General features: G+C 37.8%; 2 protein-coding genes across 3 annotated transcripts; one reads left to right on the top strand and one right to left on the bottom strand.

The window, feature by feature from the left end:
- Positions 1 to 2,948: 2,948 nt before the first annotated feature.
- cfap251 (cilia and flagella associated protein 251) lies at positions 2,949 to 9,776 on the bottom strand. The gene is given in 22 exon segments (XM_059337337.1): positions 2,949 to 3,119; positions 3,207 to 3,335; positions 3,462 to 3,690; positions 3,822 to 3,965; positions 4,281 to 4,371; positions 4,454 to 4,617; positions 4,853 to 4,967; positions 5,075 to 5,259; positions 5,355 to 5,531; positions 6,032 to 6,183; positions 6,289 to 6,539; positions 6,621 to 6,797; positions 6,917 to 7,182; positions 7,546 to 7,587; positions 7,678 to 7,755; positions 7,850 to 7,930; positions 8,231 to 8,339; positions 8,428 to 8,537; positions 8,655 to 8,795; positions 9,304 to 9,427; positions 9,429 to 9,531; positions 9,644 to 9,776. Coding segments are annotated over 21 exon segments (2,919 nt in total). The 5' UTR covers positions 9,458 to 9,531; positions 9,644 to 9,776; the 3' UTR covers positions 2,949 to 2,994.
- A 1,351-nt stretch (positions 9,777 to 11,127) lies between these two features.
- On the top strand, positions 11,128 to 16,732 carry LOC131975497 (rab5 GDP/GTP exchange factor-like). 2 transcript variants are annotated; one of them, XM_059338217.1, is made up of 9 exons: positions 11,128 to 11,521; positions 12,709 to 12,895; positions 13,101 to 13,228; positions 13,664 to 13,782; positions 13,884 to 13,953; positions 14,055 to 14,190; positions 14,282 to 14,376; positions 14,786 to 15,042; positions 15,131 to 16,732. In XM_059338217.1, exons 2-9 carry the CDS (start codon positions 12,738 to 12,740, stop codon positions 15,542 to 15,544), a joined length of 1,377 nt encoding a protein of 458 aa, XP_059194200.1. In that variant the 5' UTR covers positions 11,128 to 11,521; positions 12,709 to 12,737; the 3' UTR covers positions 15,545 to 16,732. The 2 variants fall into 2 exon arrangements, with proteins under 2 accessions (XP_059194200.1, XP_059194199.1); XM_059338216.1 differs by having other exon boundaries at positions 13,631 to 13,782.
- The last annotated feature ends 874 nt before the right edge of the window (positions 16,733 to 17,606 follow it).

Genomic DNA, 17,606 nt, shown 5'->3' with positions numbered 1-17,606 from the left:
AAGTTCCTGTGTGAGAACGCCTCTGATTGGTCGGAGTCAGAGCCCCACCCACACAGCGACTCAAAATAAACCTGAAGCGACAGGTTGCACTGTCTGTCTGCTGTCTGCAGCACTTAATTAAAACTAATGAACTGAAGATGTGTCGAAATTATGTAGGCTTCAATTCACTATCAGTGGCGGACTCAGACAGTTTGAAGGGCAGGGGCGAAAAAAATAAAAAGGGCACATTCTGCACAACATGGGGCTCCACTGGCATGCAAAAAGCTATGATGCATCATGTATGATGAAATAGTCCTTGTCCTTGATTACCGTTAGCATTAAGTTTAAAGGAGATCCAGATCAAAGTAATTATTAATATGGTACTAACAATTAAAACCATCAAACCAAACCATCTAGGGGGGTCCGGAGGCATGCATCCCGGGAGAAAACATGTACATTTTTAAGTAAAATGCATCAATCTTGTGCACTTTGAGAGCTAAATGAGAGCAAACAACCCACATAACATTTTTCACAGTTGGGTGAAATCGTATTATAGAATCTTTATTGATATCCTACTGTGTCATTTTTAATTGCTGTTAACAGGGCTTTCCACAAGGACATGGAGTAGACAGTCAGTGTGAAAAAAAAGCTGGCTAGGGGGGTCCGGGGGCATGCCCCCAAGGAGATTTTTTTTCCCATAAAAGCCCAAATTTGGTGGTCTCTCACACATTCTGATGCCACTATTCCATCAAATACACTGATCTTGATAATTGCATATTTTAAGGAGAATGAGGGTTGTTTTATGTTTTATTTCAGGAATCTTGTTTTTACAGTATTCTTGTAAATTCTGTTGTGGATTCTGTTAACACACTGTGCTCTAATTTTGAAAGCTTCATGTGTTTAGTGACAGGAAGCAATAGTAGCTTTTTGTGATTAAAACAACTATAATTGTTAGCTAATGTTAGCTCGCGGCTAATGGGGGATAAGTACAGTGTGTTTGGATCACCTCTGACCAGCCCGGACAGGTTACTAGTTTTTAGGTCACTCGATGTAGCTGTTCGTCATAGCGACGCCACATGAAAGCAACGCCTCTTTTGCATTCCCCGTTCGTCGGCTACCAAAGAGAGGAACGTCTGCACCTCATTAGCTAACCACAACATGTTTTTTCGGTTTGCCATATTCTTGCATAGAGGGCACATCATCATAATTTATTGTATAAAGGGGCACCCTAGAGGGCACTCAATAATTTTTTTTCATGTGTAAAGGGCAGCCTTTCTCTCGTTGTCACCACTCTAGAGGGCATTTTAGCGCGCTTTTTCAACCATGGAGGCACCAGACGGGTAGAAGGGCACTCATTAAGGCACGTTATTGATTACTCTTGAGGGCACTTTAGCACGTTTTTTTCAACCATGGAGGCATGAGGGGGGCGGTCTCCCCCCCTGAATCCGCCACTTTTCACTACAGGAATGTTTGATGTATAAGTATTATGTGCAAGTTGTTTGAATTATATTATGGCATATTATATATTATTACTACTGTGTCAATGTTTATATATATTTAATGTTTATACACGGTCGCCCATAATGTTGAAACAAAATACTTTATTACCTCTTTCTATGAAATTATTGTTATTTATCCTTAACAGATGACGTAAGTCGCGAAAAACTGCCCAAAATTTTGCATTGAAATGAATGGGACGGCCGACAAAAAATGAGGGAAAAAGAACAATTGGAGATTTTTAAACATCTACTTCTACGGCATAATTTTACCTAGAGACTCTATTTAAACTTTAAACAGTAGACACAAGTCTTGTGTATTGGTGTATTAATCCACGTTTCGATAGGTCATATAGTTTTTTATCAATCCCTGTTCAATGACCATGATCATTTTTGGAGAAATTCTGAGATTATAATGGGTGTGTATTGCACGGAATGTTCGTGTCACAGTGTGTGACATCATCGCCAGAGTGTAGAGGGAGAGAAAAAATTGTCAAAAAATAAATTTGAAAACTGCGCTCCAGGCCGCAAATTCCACTCTACAGAAATAATTTACATAGAAATGTAGGAAAATTTGTCTTCTCACTCACAATCCTCTGGTAAAGCTGAGTTATACTTTGGGCGTACGACGCACAGATGTGCCACCAACAGCCTCATTGGGTCCCATATTAAAAACGCAGGAAGATTTCGGAAAAAAGGAAGATGGAACAGTTTTTTTAGATCGCTCTAACAAAGCAATTTTTTTTTTTTTTCTTTTAAAAAATCATATGTAGACGTTCAGGAAGAACTCGGGACGCTCAAAGTGAAGTCGGATCAATGATAGGTATTATGGTTTTGCCAAAAATGCTTTCTGTTCGAGGCCAGAAATTCCACCTGTCAATGTTCCGGGACAGCAGGTGTCAATTAATTCTGTTGATTGCCTTTGATCTTTGATGTGATTACAGTTACAGATACACACACACACACATGCGCGTAAGCACGCACACTCCTCACACATGCATACATATGCTTCAAACACACACAGGTAACTTTATGCGATTTTCACTACACACACACACACACACACACACACACACACACACACAAACACACATTTTGAGGTTAAAGGGCATAGTTTGAAATCTCTGAAGAATCTCATCATAGTGTACACATACCGGCAGTAGCCCCCTTTCAGAATTTCCCCAGAGGAAATTTTCTAGTTTAATAAATGCAACTGCTCTTCTCTTTCTCCATCTTTTTGCATGAGGTGATGAAATGGTATTAAGCAATGGTGGGAGAAGTATTTAAATACCATACCAATTCCAGAATATACTCGAAAGCAAAATGTTTCTTAAATATAAAAAAATTAAAATACAATTTGGTTTGTTCATTTACAAAATACCTTTCAAATGGTGTGTGACAAAGCTGGACATGAAGATCTAACTTAATATTGATATTTTAATCATAATATTTTTTACTTAAAATACATAAAAAATTCCATCAACACAACTTCTTAGAGGAGCAGACAGTTTGCTTTTAATCACTTTGAAAAAGAAGTCCCGCCACTCTGCTCACCGGAGGACGGGAAGCCCAGGATGTGACCTGTAAACGTCTCAATGGACACCTCATCTGGGATCGCACACTCCAGTGAATACTCTGTATCTCCTGGACACAGATACACAAATCAAAAAGTGTTTTTCAGCTGTTATAGAAAAGATTATGGTGTGAGAGTGAGTTTTTTCTTTTACATACTGTCAGATTTATAAATGTCAGGCTCAGAATGTTCCCTTCCTCCTCCTCCTGCTTCTTCTTCTTCCTCTTCACCGAGGCCTAAAAGTGTTGTGAAACACTCGGCCACCTCTTCCTCTGTCATGTGTTCTCCTGTTAAAAATAATATCAAAATTATGCACATGTTGAACTTTTTTGTCATGTTTACAATGGAAAATGTAGAAACCAGAACAGGGGATCTAGAGTTTTAATTTTCTGACTGAATAGCATGCAGCATACCTCGAGCCTGTAAAAGTTCTAGCAGTTCATGTCTCTGCAGAACAGGCTGTCCTGTATTATCAGAGTCACCAAGGATGTGAAAAGCTTGAGCAAGCTCATCGCTAGAGATTCCGAACGCTGGCCGGTGGTTGACATACAGTTTGATAAACTCCTCCAGGTCGATGTCAGTCACATATTTTCCTGTTTCTGCATATTTGCTGAACTTAACCTCGTTATGCATATCTTCTATCTGGTAAAAAACAATAACATACATTTGTTATTACAGTTTTGAGGTGTAAAATCACTTTTTATTTTCTTTCTTTACTGTCAGATGAAATTTTTTTGCTGTTAAAAATTTTCCTTCATTTACACACGTGGTACCTCTTGCTCAGTAGGGAAGTAGGCCAAAGCTCTCATTAGAGTGGGAACCTCTGACAGGGGGATTTTGGTGGACAACTGTCGTTTCTCGACTGAGTTAGTGCCTTGATGACGGACTTGGCAGTAATAGAAAAAGTCCTCCATCTCCTGAAGACAAAAAAGCTCTTTAGTCAAAATATTATCAGAAATGTCAAAAATGTTTAACTACAGGAGGAATGCAGGTAAAAGCTGATATCTTAATATGTATAATCCATAAATATAATAAAAATGCAATATAAAGTAAAAAAAAAAAGTGTATGTTAAGTGTTTTATATTTTCAATGAAAATGACTGACCCAAGTAACCAATAGGTAAATCAACATGCAAAATGAAACAATGCATAGCTTGATGGCTCTACATAGTAGGGACACATGATTCGTGATGAATGGATTATTCTGTGGCTGTTCACTTAACACAAACTCACCCTGTAGAACTTGCCATCTCTGCCTCCATCTAAAAGAGTGTAAAAGGGCATCAGGTCCTTTCCTCCCAAAGCAGCTGCAGCCTCCAATGCACTGCACGCACAATAACAACAGGATTATCTTTGTGAAACTGAAATGATTGCATTTTTCTCAGGTTGGTACTATTTAAGTTTACTTTAAGCTTATCTCCCACGACAGGACAGTGCAGTCAGATCCTCCTACAGTGAAGACAAATTTGCTGTCGTAGGAGCAGGCAAAAGTGGACACCCCTGTCGGATGGCAGATCAAAGCGTTGGACTTGTAGGGGTTCCCATCCAGAGGCAAAATCTGGAGACCCACCTGAAAAAACAACACACTCTTTGGTAATATCAATAATGTGATTCAATATGTCTTCATACTGAAACATTTTCTTTTATGTTCAAGATCTACCACTATTTTTATACCCAATTTGCCTTCTTTACTCTCAACCCATGGTGTGACAAAATCAGAGACATCAGAGTAAAGAAGTAGTGAGACATTAAACGAGAAACTTACTAACTTAGTAAAATACTTTAAAAAAAACTCTAGCACTGACCTTGTCCTCTGTGATGTATGCCAGGTAATATGAGTTTGTTTCAGGTTCTTTAGACATGGGAAGGACCACTGTTTTCTTAACAGAAGAGCCATATGTTGGGCCAAGAAGGGTCTTTCTGTGTTTGTAAAACACACATGATTATGTTTTCAAGTATCTGTTGAGACAGCAGTTGAAGAAATACATTTCACAAATAATCTGATCTTGTGACAGTGTCTCACAGACCTGCACATCTTGGTAGTGCTGTTGAAAAGCTTCATCTTGTACTGGTCTGAGGCAACGAGAAGAAACTGCTCTGCAGTGAGGGGAGGATACCAAGTCATGCACATTGGCACAGCAATTTGCTCTATGCGTTCCAAGCTTAGGATGAGAAGCTTATTCACATCGCTGTTTTCCAGGTCATACTCCACCTATTATTCACAGAGAAGTGTTTAATAGGTGTATTAAAAATAGTATCAAAACTGGAATCCATTCCAGTCTTACAACTTTGACAAAGCAGACTAACCAGTCTGCGATCCATTCCCAGAGAGAGCAGTCTGGGTTGGGTGCTGTCCAGGTGAACCCCAAAAAGAAGGTCTGTGATTGGCTTGTAGTGGGAGCGGTATCTGCCCATATATGTCCAACGTGGCCGGGATCCTTTATTCGTCTGCAAGCGGAATACCGTCACTGCTTTTCCAGCATCCTAAGAGTAAACAAGCAAATAAAATTCACGTCACACTTCAGCTTCTAAGATTATCAAAGGATAGAAGATTTGGATATAGGATAAAGGATATAGATTTGCAATACATTATCACAGCACCAAAACTTTGGGATTCCCGACGCGAGGCTATAAGAGATGAACATTTTTTATTGACAAATGACAACAAAGTAATTCAGCACTGTTTTTACTCTTCCTTTGTTTTATTATTTCAAATTTTTTGTTGTTTTCTTTCCCCCTCTTACTATTTTCTGCCACTGTTGTTCTCCTCTCGTTTTTTCATTTTAATTGCTTTGTTTTATTACACAGTATTTGCATTTGTTTATAATTTGGCTGTTTTTATTAATTCTACTGTTTTTCACTTTACTGTAAAGCACTTTGAGCTTAACCCCACGGATGAAATGTTCTGTATCAATAATGTTTATTATTATTATTATTATTATTATTATTATATTGCACTTGATAATCAAAAAGGACTTGCTCACCGCAGTGGCAAGATACTTTGAGTCTGAGGAGAAAGTGATGTGCTGGATGCTGTCTTTAGTGTAATGGAAAGCCTCCTCTGGATCACTTTGTAAAGTGTTGGGATTCAGTACGTGAACAGCTCCACTGCCAAAGCCAACTGCCATGTATAATCCTGTTCAGAGACAAAAAGATGGCTGTTTACATTGGAAAATGTATTGAGAAATTGCAAATTCCTGTATGTTTTTTGCAAAGAAGGTCAGCAAGCATACTGGCTTACCTTGTGGGTCAAAAGTGATACACTGAATCTGCTTCTCTGTCTCAAAGACCCTGCTGCAGATCTTCACTTTGCTGCTATAGTCCCACACTTTTAAAAGACCCTTTTGATTGCCTGTGGCCACAGTCGGCTGTTTGGGGTGGCAGGCCACTGCATGTACAGGCTCACAATCCTCATGTAGCAGGATTTGAGAGGTGCGTTTCTGTGCATTCACATGTACCACTGTGGAACTGGCCGTGGACACAACAAAGTTCCTGCAGAAAAAGAGAAGTCAGCTTGGCTAAAATGCACATAACAGTTTAGACAGAAGACATAATACATTGTGTTTATTCTACCTGGTGATAAATGGTTTTGCCTCCAAATAGCATTCCTGCAAGTATCCCTCTGTACAATCTTTGGAAAAGGAAATGGAAACAATAGGATCCAGTTTGAATTCACTGTAGTGGTTGAGAATCCGGAATTTGTCATCATAAAACTTGATGTGGCCTTTAGTGTCACCAGTCACGATATAGCTGTGATATCAAACAGCACACAAACAAAGGGAGGTTAGGGACTAATGGATGCATTGACATGATAGATGCAGACACTTTTTAAAAACAATATTAATATTTCTCTCTCTTTCTCTAGCTACCCGTCAGTTACGGTGAGAGCAGTGATTGGTTCTTTCTGACAGATGCAGACTCTGATTCTTTTTTTGGTGAGGTTTTGGTTTGCAGCAAAGTCGTCCATCAGATTCCACACCAGAACACTGCCTCCTGCAGTCGCAGTCAGGATCTGAGGTTTTCTCCAGTGAAACACAGACTGGCTCAGTGACCCGCCAGCTATGTTGACAGTTTGATAGGTGACAGGAGAAGTAAATACAGAATCATCAGCTCCCTGGGTGGCTTCATCAAAATCCTGCAATGATCAACAGTTGAATTTTGGAATATATTTATATTTTGCAATTCAAGACAGTATTATCTGTGACAATTCAATTCCATCTTCTACAGTTTTGATTTGAGCTAGCACACACATAAGACTGCATTAATTGAAGGAAAAGAAATGTGTCAGGAGAGGTCAAGAAACCTCCCCTCAACTAAGACAGAAAATCAACGAAAAACACTAAGCCACTATAATAAATGAATGAATGACAACAAGAAGCACAAAAAGTGGAGAAACAAACCAATCTAAAACTAAAACAAATACATTAAATAGAAAATGCATGAAAGAAAGAGGAGAAAAAACATATTCACAAGAAAAAATGAAAAACTACATCTTTACCTTCTGAACCTTCAGGGCATAGTATTGCAGACTTCCCCCAGACTGAAAAAAAAGATTAGATAATTATTGCAATAAACATACACATGACAGATGTACAACCTGTTTAAATAAAAGAGGAATAGCAGGACTTACACTTCTGTAAAATAACACCTGGCTTTCACTGCTGCTGAGCAGCTGAGTGCGATCGTTTGGATTAAAAATGACATAAACCTGAAAAACAATACAACATTTGAGCATTTGATCTGCTGAATGCCATATCTATAAAGTGAAATTAAATGTTAAAGGAAGACAGGAATTAACTTACTTGGAAACCGTGTTTAGGATCGAGTTCAGTAAACCATAAAGGCTTATCTGTTTCATTTGTCCAATCCCAAATACACACACACTGTGAACAGATCATCAAATTGTGAATAGATGGTTCATGTTTCATATAGTCAAATCCAGTATGAAATAGTATTCATTGAAGCAGTTTTTGTGTTTTGTAAACTTGGTGTTGTAAGGTTATATAGGAACACAGTTCTGAGGTATTTGCCATTTAATAAAAGGTTATATACTTTACACTCTCTAAAAAGTATTGCAAGAACATTACTTTGTCTCTCTTTTTTTCTTGGATTGCGCATTTTGCAATCTAGATTAAAAAGCAATGTTTAATTGATTTAAAAAAAGGACTGGCTGCAATATTCACCTGTACTTCTTCAGCTCCAAGGGTTACCAGATGTTGCATGTCTCCTGAAAATGCCATTGCAATGACACACCCCTGGGGGTGGCAATCAAACAATGTTTGCACAGGAATTCTGAAATATTTATCATTCATGTGGTTACCACCAAAAACAATGGGTAAGGCAGTTAAAAAGTCTTAATATTTGTAGCATCATGAGCTACCCAGAGTAGGAGTCCCATATCATCACTGTGCTTTGAGGTCCCTGGTCTGCTGTTGCAATCCAGCGTCTGTCTTCACTCACACACATACATGAGATGGAGCTGCAGTGACCCTGAGAAGATAAAGTATATACATTAGGCTTTTTTTAATCAACACTGCAAATATGTTAGTTCAAAAGATATCTCGCTCCCCAGAATGGTCTTGCTACTGACTTAACGGTTTTTCTTACCTGAAGTATGTGCTGGGAGTTTGTCGTGTGGTTGCAGATGACCCCTACATGAGCTGCAGCATAGAGGACCACCAGCTGATTGTGGTCTTGCAGACTGAAGGCAGGAAGAGTAGGGTTCTTCCCAAATACCCATTCTAGTGACTGAATGAAGAGCAATGGACTGCAGTTTTGTTATGCGCCAGTGTTTTGTTTGAGGTCAACATTTCAATATCGTCACAATGTTAAAATAAACGTCTAAGTAATTTCTTGTGTGTCTACATAAGAGTGGCATGAGTGTGTCATAAACATGACATGGGATGTGTCATGAACATTAATGACACTTTGAAGTAACATTAATGCTCATGATACTTGTCATGTCATGTTTCTGACAGGCTTGTGTGAATCTTATGTAGACACCTTCAAAATAAAGTGTTACCATATCTTACTTAAGTCACAAAGGCATGTTCAAAAAATTACCTAAGTCATTTATTTCTCTTAAGTTACATAATTTACACACAGTGTTATTACTATGCCAATAGCCATCCTTTGTTACATCCTGAGTAAAATGATCAATAAATGTCATATGTTAGACTTTTGGTAAATCTTAACAGGGGTGACGATATACAAATAGTGCTCGTTTTGTAAAAAGACATAAAGATATACAACTTACCAATGCATTTGTTCTAGTATGATTTATCTTCTTTTGAAAAAGTGTGTCTCTGGTTGCAGTGTAGACTTGAGACTGTCCTGTCATCTTGATTGCATCAGCCTCTGTTTCTTCTCTCCTAACTCCTGAACTCTTCCTTAACTTTAGCATCTGACATGATGAAGGAAAGCTTCGCGTCTTGGACGGTTAATCTCTCTTTGAAACACCTTCATAGAGCTTTTCGACCTTGCCCTGTCGAGGTAGGGGCGCTACGGTTATCTTATATTTCTGTAAACATTAGCTACGTAGATAAGTTAGCTATAGATTAACACATGTACAATTAAATTAATCGAAAATACATTACCACTGTATCAGCTCATGTAAATAAACTTCCTGTTTTAACTGGTCTAGCGTTAGTGTTTAGCATCTTGTTGTATCCTCATCACCTGGGTACATGTGATTTGCTCTAATGCTGATTTTCGAAAAAGTTTTACCATTTTGCATCTTGTTGCCAAGCATCTTGTTGCCAAGTAACCACTGAGAGCGTCAGCGAGCGTTAGCGACGGGTGAAGCAGATGTTCCGGTCAGACCTTTCAAATTTAAAGCATGAAATAAATACGGGGTAAATGCAAAGGGAAAAATAATAGAGAACTAAAGAAGTAAATACCTTTTTAAATTAATAAATTTCTTTAAAACTTGCAAAAATAAATAAATAAAAATGTGTATATAAATAGAAAACGGAAACTAAATGAAAAGAGGGATTAATCCAAAGGTAAATAATAATTTGGTGCATTTAATGGCCAAACCCACTGGAAGTAGTGCTCGTTTGGTACATCAGTTGCCTTTGACCTGTCTGTGTAATAGTGTTTGTGCCTTCTTGTGGTAATAGAGTGCAACTGTACTCCAGTGGCATCACTCTAATTACAACCACATTTTAGTCATACTCCCAGTTGATTAAAACATTTAAAAAAAACAAACCTCCGCAACATAAAGGTAAACAGGAAAAATAAGTTTTAATCGCTTTTTTAATGCCGAATATTTTTTCTAGTAAGTTCAAAATTACAGATAAAAGCCAAGATAAATTTAAAAATCTCTTGTCACTGTTTGTATACGTATGTATACATTTCTAAAACATATCAATACTTTCAGTATGGGATTAGACAAGGCACAGTTTAATGACGGCGGCCACCTATGGTAAAATCGCCTACATACTCAGTTGATTTAAGATAATGGCCTATGTCAAGTGTGTGACTATGTCAAGCGGATTTATTATGCCTAAACTGATTTATTATGCATAGTCAAAATAAAATGTGACTTGAGCAATTTTTTGAACATGCCTTTGTGACTTAAGCAAGATATGGTAACACTTTATTTTGAAGGTGTCGACATAAGAGTGACGTGAGCGTGTCATAAACATGACATGGGATGTGTCATGAACATTAATGATACTTTGAAGTAACATTAATGTTCATGAAGTAAAGTCATTTATTTCTCTTAAGTTACATAATTTTCCACAAAGTGTTATTAATATGCCAATAGCCATCCTTTGTTACATCCTTTTGAGTAAAATGATCAATAAATGTCATATGTTACACTTTTGGTTAAGTTTTTTGTGTTTCCTGCAAAACTTGAAAAAGTGAGTTAGGCGATTATTTTAACAGGGTGATGATGTCATTTTTGATTTAACAAAAAATCAAAACATCAATGATTTTTTTGAGTCAAGACAGCCTTAATGGCATACAAATACTTCCGGTTAAAGTCATTCAAAATAAAATATTTATATCAGGGCATTCCAAATTAGCAGAGGTGAAGATATTTGTTGTGTCTACGGGATGAAGTTGGTTTGGTCGAGAGTAGTGGAAGATTGTTAGGTCTGCCTTGTTAGTACTTTCTGGTGTGCTGAATCGGGGAGTCGGTACAATCGTTTGACAATACTTTTGTTTCAAAAAGTCGGTACTGTGCCGCTCAATACTTCTAACTTGACAGTTTGTTTCCACAAGACTTTCCGGTTGCACAAGTTTGAGAGCAGCTGATTTTCTGTCTGCGTTTTTAATTAATTCATCGTGAATTATCGCTACCTCTCTGTCGTACTTTTGTAACAGCATCTCACTGACCGAGCTTTAAAGGATTATGGTTCTCATTGTTCAATTTATGAAGAGTTTGTAACGGTTTCTTAACTAGAAAGTGGAGGAAAAAAGCTCTCCGATAAGGAAGCAGCTCGTTATGTTTCACCATCTGTCAGGTGAGGAGGAATGTCAATAATTCTTAAGTTATACTTGTGAAAATTCGTTTTTAATGTACAGAAAAGTCTGTATATCCTACCGATATATGTCAGTAAAATAGGTGTCAGTTTAAGCCACTCGCCGTTAGCTAACATTAGCCGGTGGTTCTTATCTCAATCCTCTCAGCTGACAGTCAGCCACTGCAGAGCTCTGTTAACAAGCTAACCACGTTAGCCAACACTGTTTGAGCTCTTAATAGGAAGTTAAACTTGAGCTTCAACAGTAGGCTGTCAGTTCAACTCTTTGACTTGGTGTCGGATATTGAGGAAAAATGTCTTAATTTAATTAACATTCACATAAACAGTTATTGATGTATTGAGTATATTAACTGTATATTACTGTAATTTATTCAAATTTTTGCCAGATTCTGGTGATTTTGGGGTCGTGATGATGGGGCCCTTGAATATTGTTGCCCAGGGTACAGCAAAGTGTTTATTTATTTATTTATTGTTAATCTGGCCCTGGCTGTACGGTATTTTCTTAAAATGATTAGCATATCTTTACCAATTAAATCTTTTTGTCCTTGAAAATCTGAGTGCAAATCTGTTTTAGGTTTTTTTTCTTATACAAGAAAGTAGTTGGTAATTTTCACAGTGAAATTATTACTCTACACAACACTATATCTATCAGTTGTCAAGTTTTTTTCTCTCTCATCTTGTTTTCTTCTAACCATTGCAGCTTTGTCATTTGTCTTCTTTTGGGATTGTACCACACTGAGGTCAAATTTGAATATTTTTTTCAAATGAGGGAAAATGCCAATCCTGCTTTTGTTATGATAACTGTAATTGAAAGCTCATTTCAATACATTTCTATCTAATAATTGAAATTGTTGTGCCGCTAATAGAAATCATGATATTTTGGGCATTGGAAACGAGTGTTCCTGAGTTTTAATGAGCTGTATTGCAGCATTATTTGTCCTAGTTGACTGTTTGCATGATGCATGAACAGGGCCTTGTTTAGATGCCTGAGGCTATGGGCCACGTGTAGCACAACCAGGCTTTGACAACACTTAGCTTGTGAGATTTAGGCCCCTGCAATCACAAATGCAGGATCAACTGAGTTTCTTTTACAGATTTTAACTTTCAAAGAAATTATATTGGACCTACAGTCCTTCTTTTGGTTGAAATATACATTTTATGACCAACAGGTGGAATTAGTATATGAAAGAGCCCTACAATGTGGACAGAGAAGCAACGAGGAATCAGAGTTACCCAGGAGGAGCTGCTCTGCAAGAACGCCTGTGGGTATTATGGAAACCCTGCGTGGCAAGGCTTCTGCTCCAAGTGCTGGAGAGAGAAAGCACGAACAGCAGGAGCCTCGAGGCAAGACACAAGGTAATCACACTGCTTACCATTCAGACTTAAAGGAGCATTTAAGTCTAAATGGTTTTTGCCAGCTGTAGTGACATTGTGATGCTATCAATATGATAGAAACTCATTGTAACACCATGATTACCTGAATAGATATTAGAGGACACTTTATGAATGTTTATTATACATATTAATGAGAAACTAATATTGTAATAACTTTTCCTCGTAGGCCAAGCAATGATGGAACTCCTCTCACTTTCTCCAAATTTGAGGAAAAGAAAAGCACTGAGAAAGGTCGTCGAATTAACACAATGAGGAGACTCTTCTGGGGCAGTCCATCGCCTCCTAAACGTCAAGGTAGTTCTGTTTTTTTTGTGTCCTTTAATTCAGTGTTATCCGTGCCATAGAGTCAAATAAGGTATCAACAAAATGTTTGGTTGTGTTGGAATAAAAATCCCTCTGTCATATGCTTCGCCACATTATGTTCAGACACTTTACTGCCAAAGGATTAAGGGCAAAAAGTAATTGAGCAAAGGCAACAAAAGCCCTAAAATGATGACTCACATCCCAACTAAGAGAGATGGTAATTGACTGACAAACTAATGTATGGCAATTTATGTGTCTCAGAATCCTAGAAAGTCTATTGAGATCAAAGAAAACCAAAAAATGTAGTACAAATATACAATAAATATTTAACAGATCACATCAGGCACCTCAGCACATGCATAGCAGGTAACATGCACCATTTGGTCCCTCTAGAGTCTCCTGAAAGCCATGCACATGTGTTAAAAGCTTACCAGAGCCTCGAACCCGGGGACTTCACTGGTTTCCTAAAGATACTAAGGAGCCCTTCGTCCCAGCGCTTGCAGTCTCGATGTACAGCTTTCCTCAACACAATGGAGGCATACCATGTAATTATCTGTTTAAATGTTTAACATTACACTTGCGCTTATTTTTAACTCTTTGATAATGTCAGAGCTGTTCTGACCATAGCTTCTCATCATCTTTACAGGACCTGCCGGTACAGAAACAGTCAGATCTTGTGCAGGATTTCTACCAAACTTTTGCTGAATATTTCCGAAGTGAGTACAGAATATTAAAACACTTCTTAGGTTATTTATTCTGAAATCATAAGAATATCAATGAGTTGTTATTGTATAACTAATATATTTATTATTTTCAGGTTTTCCTGAGGCTCAGGTCACTCAGATAATGGAGCATGTAGAGAAGTTATTAATGACACGACTGCACAAATGGGTTTTCTGCCATGACAGCTGTGATGATGAACAGAAGGACCTGGCTCTCCAGAGAAGGATTCGGTAACCCTCGTTTATACAAGTCACTTGTGTTGTATTTTATCAAAACCTCTAACCCAAAGCTCTGTTTGACACTGATGTGTTTACTTTGCAGCTCCTTAAACTGGATCACCCCGCAGATGCTGAGCGTACCTTTTCCTGATAAGAAGACTGCAGTCACAGGCGACCCCTTTCTGTCTGCCATAACAGGTGATTCACTACTGAAAGGAATTGTTTGACATTTTGGGAAGTATTCTCATTTGCTCTCGACAGTTGGATGAAAAGATCAATATTACTCTCACGTCTCACAGATAAAGATTCTATATGTAATTTTTTTTAGGCGATCCTTGTAGTTATTGACACTGGCAGCCATTCAGTAAACATCCTGTTGGTCATATGCGCCTAAGCAATGTTGTGACATTAATAAAAAAAATACAATCATATTAAGAATACTGTTACTATCTGTAATGTTCTTATATTTTATTTGGACAATTATCTTGAAAGGCAATCTGTTGGACTGCTATTTTATTCTCATAGTATGTCTCCCATTTAAGCATCATTAGAAGCTCTGACATGCTCGTCTTTGACATTTTATTTTCCCCTCTTTTTTTTTTAACAGCTATAATTGAAATGGATGCCAAAAGAGCGCCTCAGGATAAACTTGCATGTGTGTCCAAATGCAGCCAGCATATCTTTGAAGCACTCTCCTCCTCGAACAGTGAGCCTGCTAATGCTGATGATTTCCTGTCAGCCCTGGTTTATGTGGTCCTGAAGGCCAATCCACCTCGCCTGCACTCCAACATGCAATATGTGATTCGTTTTGGTCTCCCTCACAGTCTGATGGCAGGAGAGAGTGGCTATTATTTCACAAATCTGGTAAGTTTAGTGCAAAGTTACTCATCCACCTTAGAATGGTGTGTGACAGGTTTATTGCTCATGACTTTGCCCTTGTCCCCTGTTTTAGTCTTGTGCAGTGGCTTTCATCGAAAAGCTTGACGGACCAGCACTCAACCTGAGTCCAGAAGAGTTTGAGGGCTACATGCTGCGTCAGCGTGCTCCCTCTAAAGGAAAGAGGCAGCAGGTTGTCAGTGACACACAAAATCTGTTAGAAGAGCTTAAAGGCAGACAGGAGAAGCTGGACGAAGGGATGGATGCCCTCAACGTGCAGCTACAAAAGTGGGTCGAAGCGGTTCATTCACAACTGGATGAGGCAAAAGCACAGTTTGATCTGGTACAGAAGGAGATAACCACTCAGGCTGAGCTCTCACAGGCTTTGCCATCTTCATCTCTTGATGCATCACCGCAAGAAGATGACAAAGACAAGTCGGTGCTGGTGCTTAAGGATCCCCGTGCAGGTCCACGAGATACAGACTGCTAGCTATATTCAAAAAACACCTAATCTGGTACTTGACTCTCATTAATCACCAGCACTAACTTATGTAGGCTGCAAAACAAAGACAGATTTATATTCCAATGCCACAGTTGCACACGTTCCAACAACAGAAAGCTAGGATTTGTAAACCAGTTCAACATGAAGGAAAACACTGGTGCAGAAAGGTAGTCTTCTTATTTATTGTGGGCAAAAATTAATGCTTTAGACACGGATGAATGTCCTACTATAACAAAGAAGGTTTGTCCATAATAGTAAGAAACAACAATGACTAGTATATGCTGAAAAGTAATTAATATACAAAACTGTCGAGGACTGGAAATCTATCATAAGAGACTGATAAATGAAGATGGTGCATCTTCATTTATTAATCTTCAGGATATAGCTCTTTTATAGTCTCTTATGCTATGGTTCCAGTCTTTGCATTTAGTTTTGACATATAAATTGCACTTTCTGCTGATTTAATACGCTCATGATAATGAAATTAATTTGTTTTGCCCTGACTATCTTTCTGTGAGTGTATGTTATGTACCCTTGCTAGCACTGTGCACCCTTGTACACTATTCAAGATTTGGAGCTGTGCAGGCTGCTATTTTCCAGTATGTGAACATGAAGGAAAACTTGTTGAAGGAAACTTGCATTTGGTATCAGTGTAGGGCCTTTTAATGACTTTGATAAAAAAAAGTGCACCTGTTTCCTGTTTGAGGATGAAGGCCATTCCTAATACATTCCAGTTTATAACAACAGATGTGATCAAAATAAATGTTTAAGCACTCAGGTTACACAGCACTTGGGGATGTCACCTAACACTTCAATAGTACTTATTTAATATTCACTTTTTTCTAACAATGTGTACCAATGTGCCTCAATGTTGACTGCTGTGAAATAAAATGAATATGCTAAAGGAGTTTATGTTAGATGTGAAACCACTACATGTCGGGGGTGCATTTAGTTAAACCATATTTTTCACAGCCGTGGAACCGTTCTCAATATGCTGCCTTAAAGATGAAATAACGGGTGCAAAACAGTTTGTAACACATTTTCCAGCCTGCGTTTGTGTGCAGAAGGTATGTGATGTTTACAACCATTTAAGAGTTTCTGAAGAAATTGTAGGTTTTTATGTTATGATCAATTCATGTATCCAATATTATATTAAAGTTGACTAGTATGATTTAATATTATGTGTTTTGTGTTTTTCTTATGTGATTTTTATTTTTTTAGTCCAGTTATTTTTTTTTTTAGGTATTTGCTTGTTGCAAAGTCTAACAGGAGAAGTATTAAAGGTATAATATGCATAACTTTCCTTAGAAAATGTATAAGGATAAATATATCCCTCTTAATCATCATTTATGACCCATTAGGAGTGTGTGGTGGTGCCTGTATCTGCAGAGACCCTGCCCTATTGTGATCACACGTGGACACTTGATCAGGACCCTTTGGAGGCACTGAGCGAACAACCTGAAAGGCAACCATAACGAAGAACAAAGATGTTCAGATTACAACACACACAGAGGGAGGGTGATTCTTGGGATCCTCTGCCCAGGATGCCATTACTCCACTGTAGTAATTAGTTGTTTGCTGCTATATGAATGTTCTGAATCTTGCTTATAGCATAAATAAAATCTTGCATTTAACTGAATTTTGTATATATTTGAATACTGAAAATTCAAGTTTTTTTGTTTGGGTATTTTATCATTTCACGGGTGAGATTTTGTTGACTTTCTCATGTTAATGTTGGTGAAAGTATCATAAAAGAACACATTATTTAAAGTGAACACTTAAAGATAAACGTAGATATGACAACTTTACACTGGATACTCTTGTATGAATTAACTTATAATTAATTACTTCGTTTTTATGCCATGCAAGAACGAAATACTGACTGAAAACTCTACAGTATGTAGTTATTATGTACTTAACCGGGAATGTAAGATACGATAAGATACTCCTTTAGTAGTCCAACAATGGGGACATTTTCAGTGTTACAGCAGCAAAAAAGTGTATAACAAAATTAAAAAGAAGCATCAATAAAATAACAATAAATAGAAAC

Source organism: Centropristis striata, chromosome 7, assembly GCF_030273125.1.
Source record: "Centropristis striata isolate RG_2023a ecotype Rhode Island chromosome 7, C.striata_1.0, whole genome shotgun sequence".
Lineage (NCBI taxonomy): Eukaryota > Metazoa > Chordata > Actinopteri > Perciformes > Serranidae > Centropristis > Centropristis striata.
Note: the sequence above shows the minus strand (reverse complement) of the source record. Positions and strands in the feature narration are given on the sequence as shown.

Coding starts and splice junctions, on each gene's coding strand:
- LOC131975497 (XM_059338216.1), top strand. CDS start 12,738: ATGTGGACAGAGAAGCAACGAGGAATCAGAGTTACCCAGGAGGAGCTG. Junction 12,896..13,100: donor GCCTCGAGGCAAGACACAAG/GTAATCACACTG, acceptor TTTTCCTCGTAG/GCCAAGCAATGATGGAACTC. Junction 13,783..13,883: donor ACACAATGGAGGCATACCAT/GTAATTATCTGT, acceptor TCATCTTTACAG/GACCTGCCGGTACAGAAACA.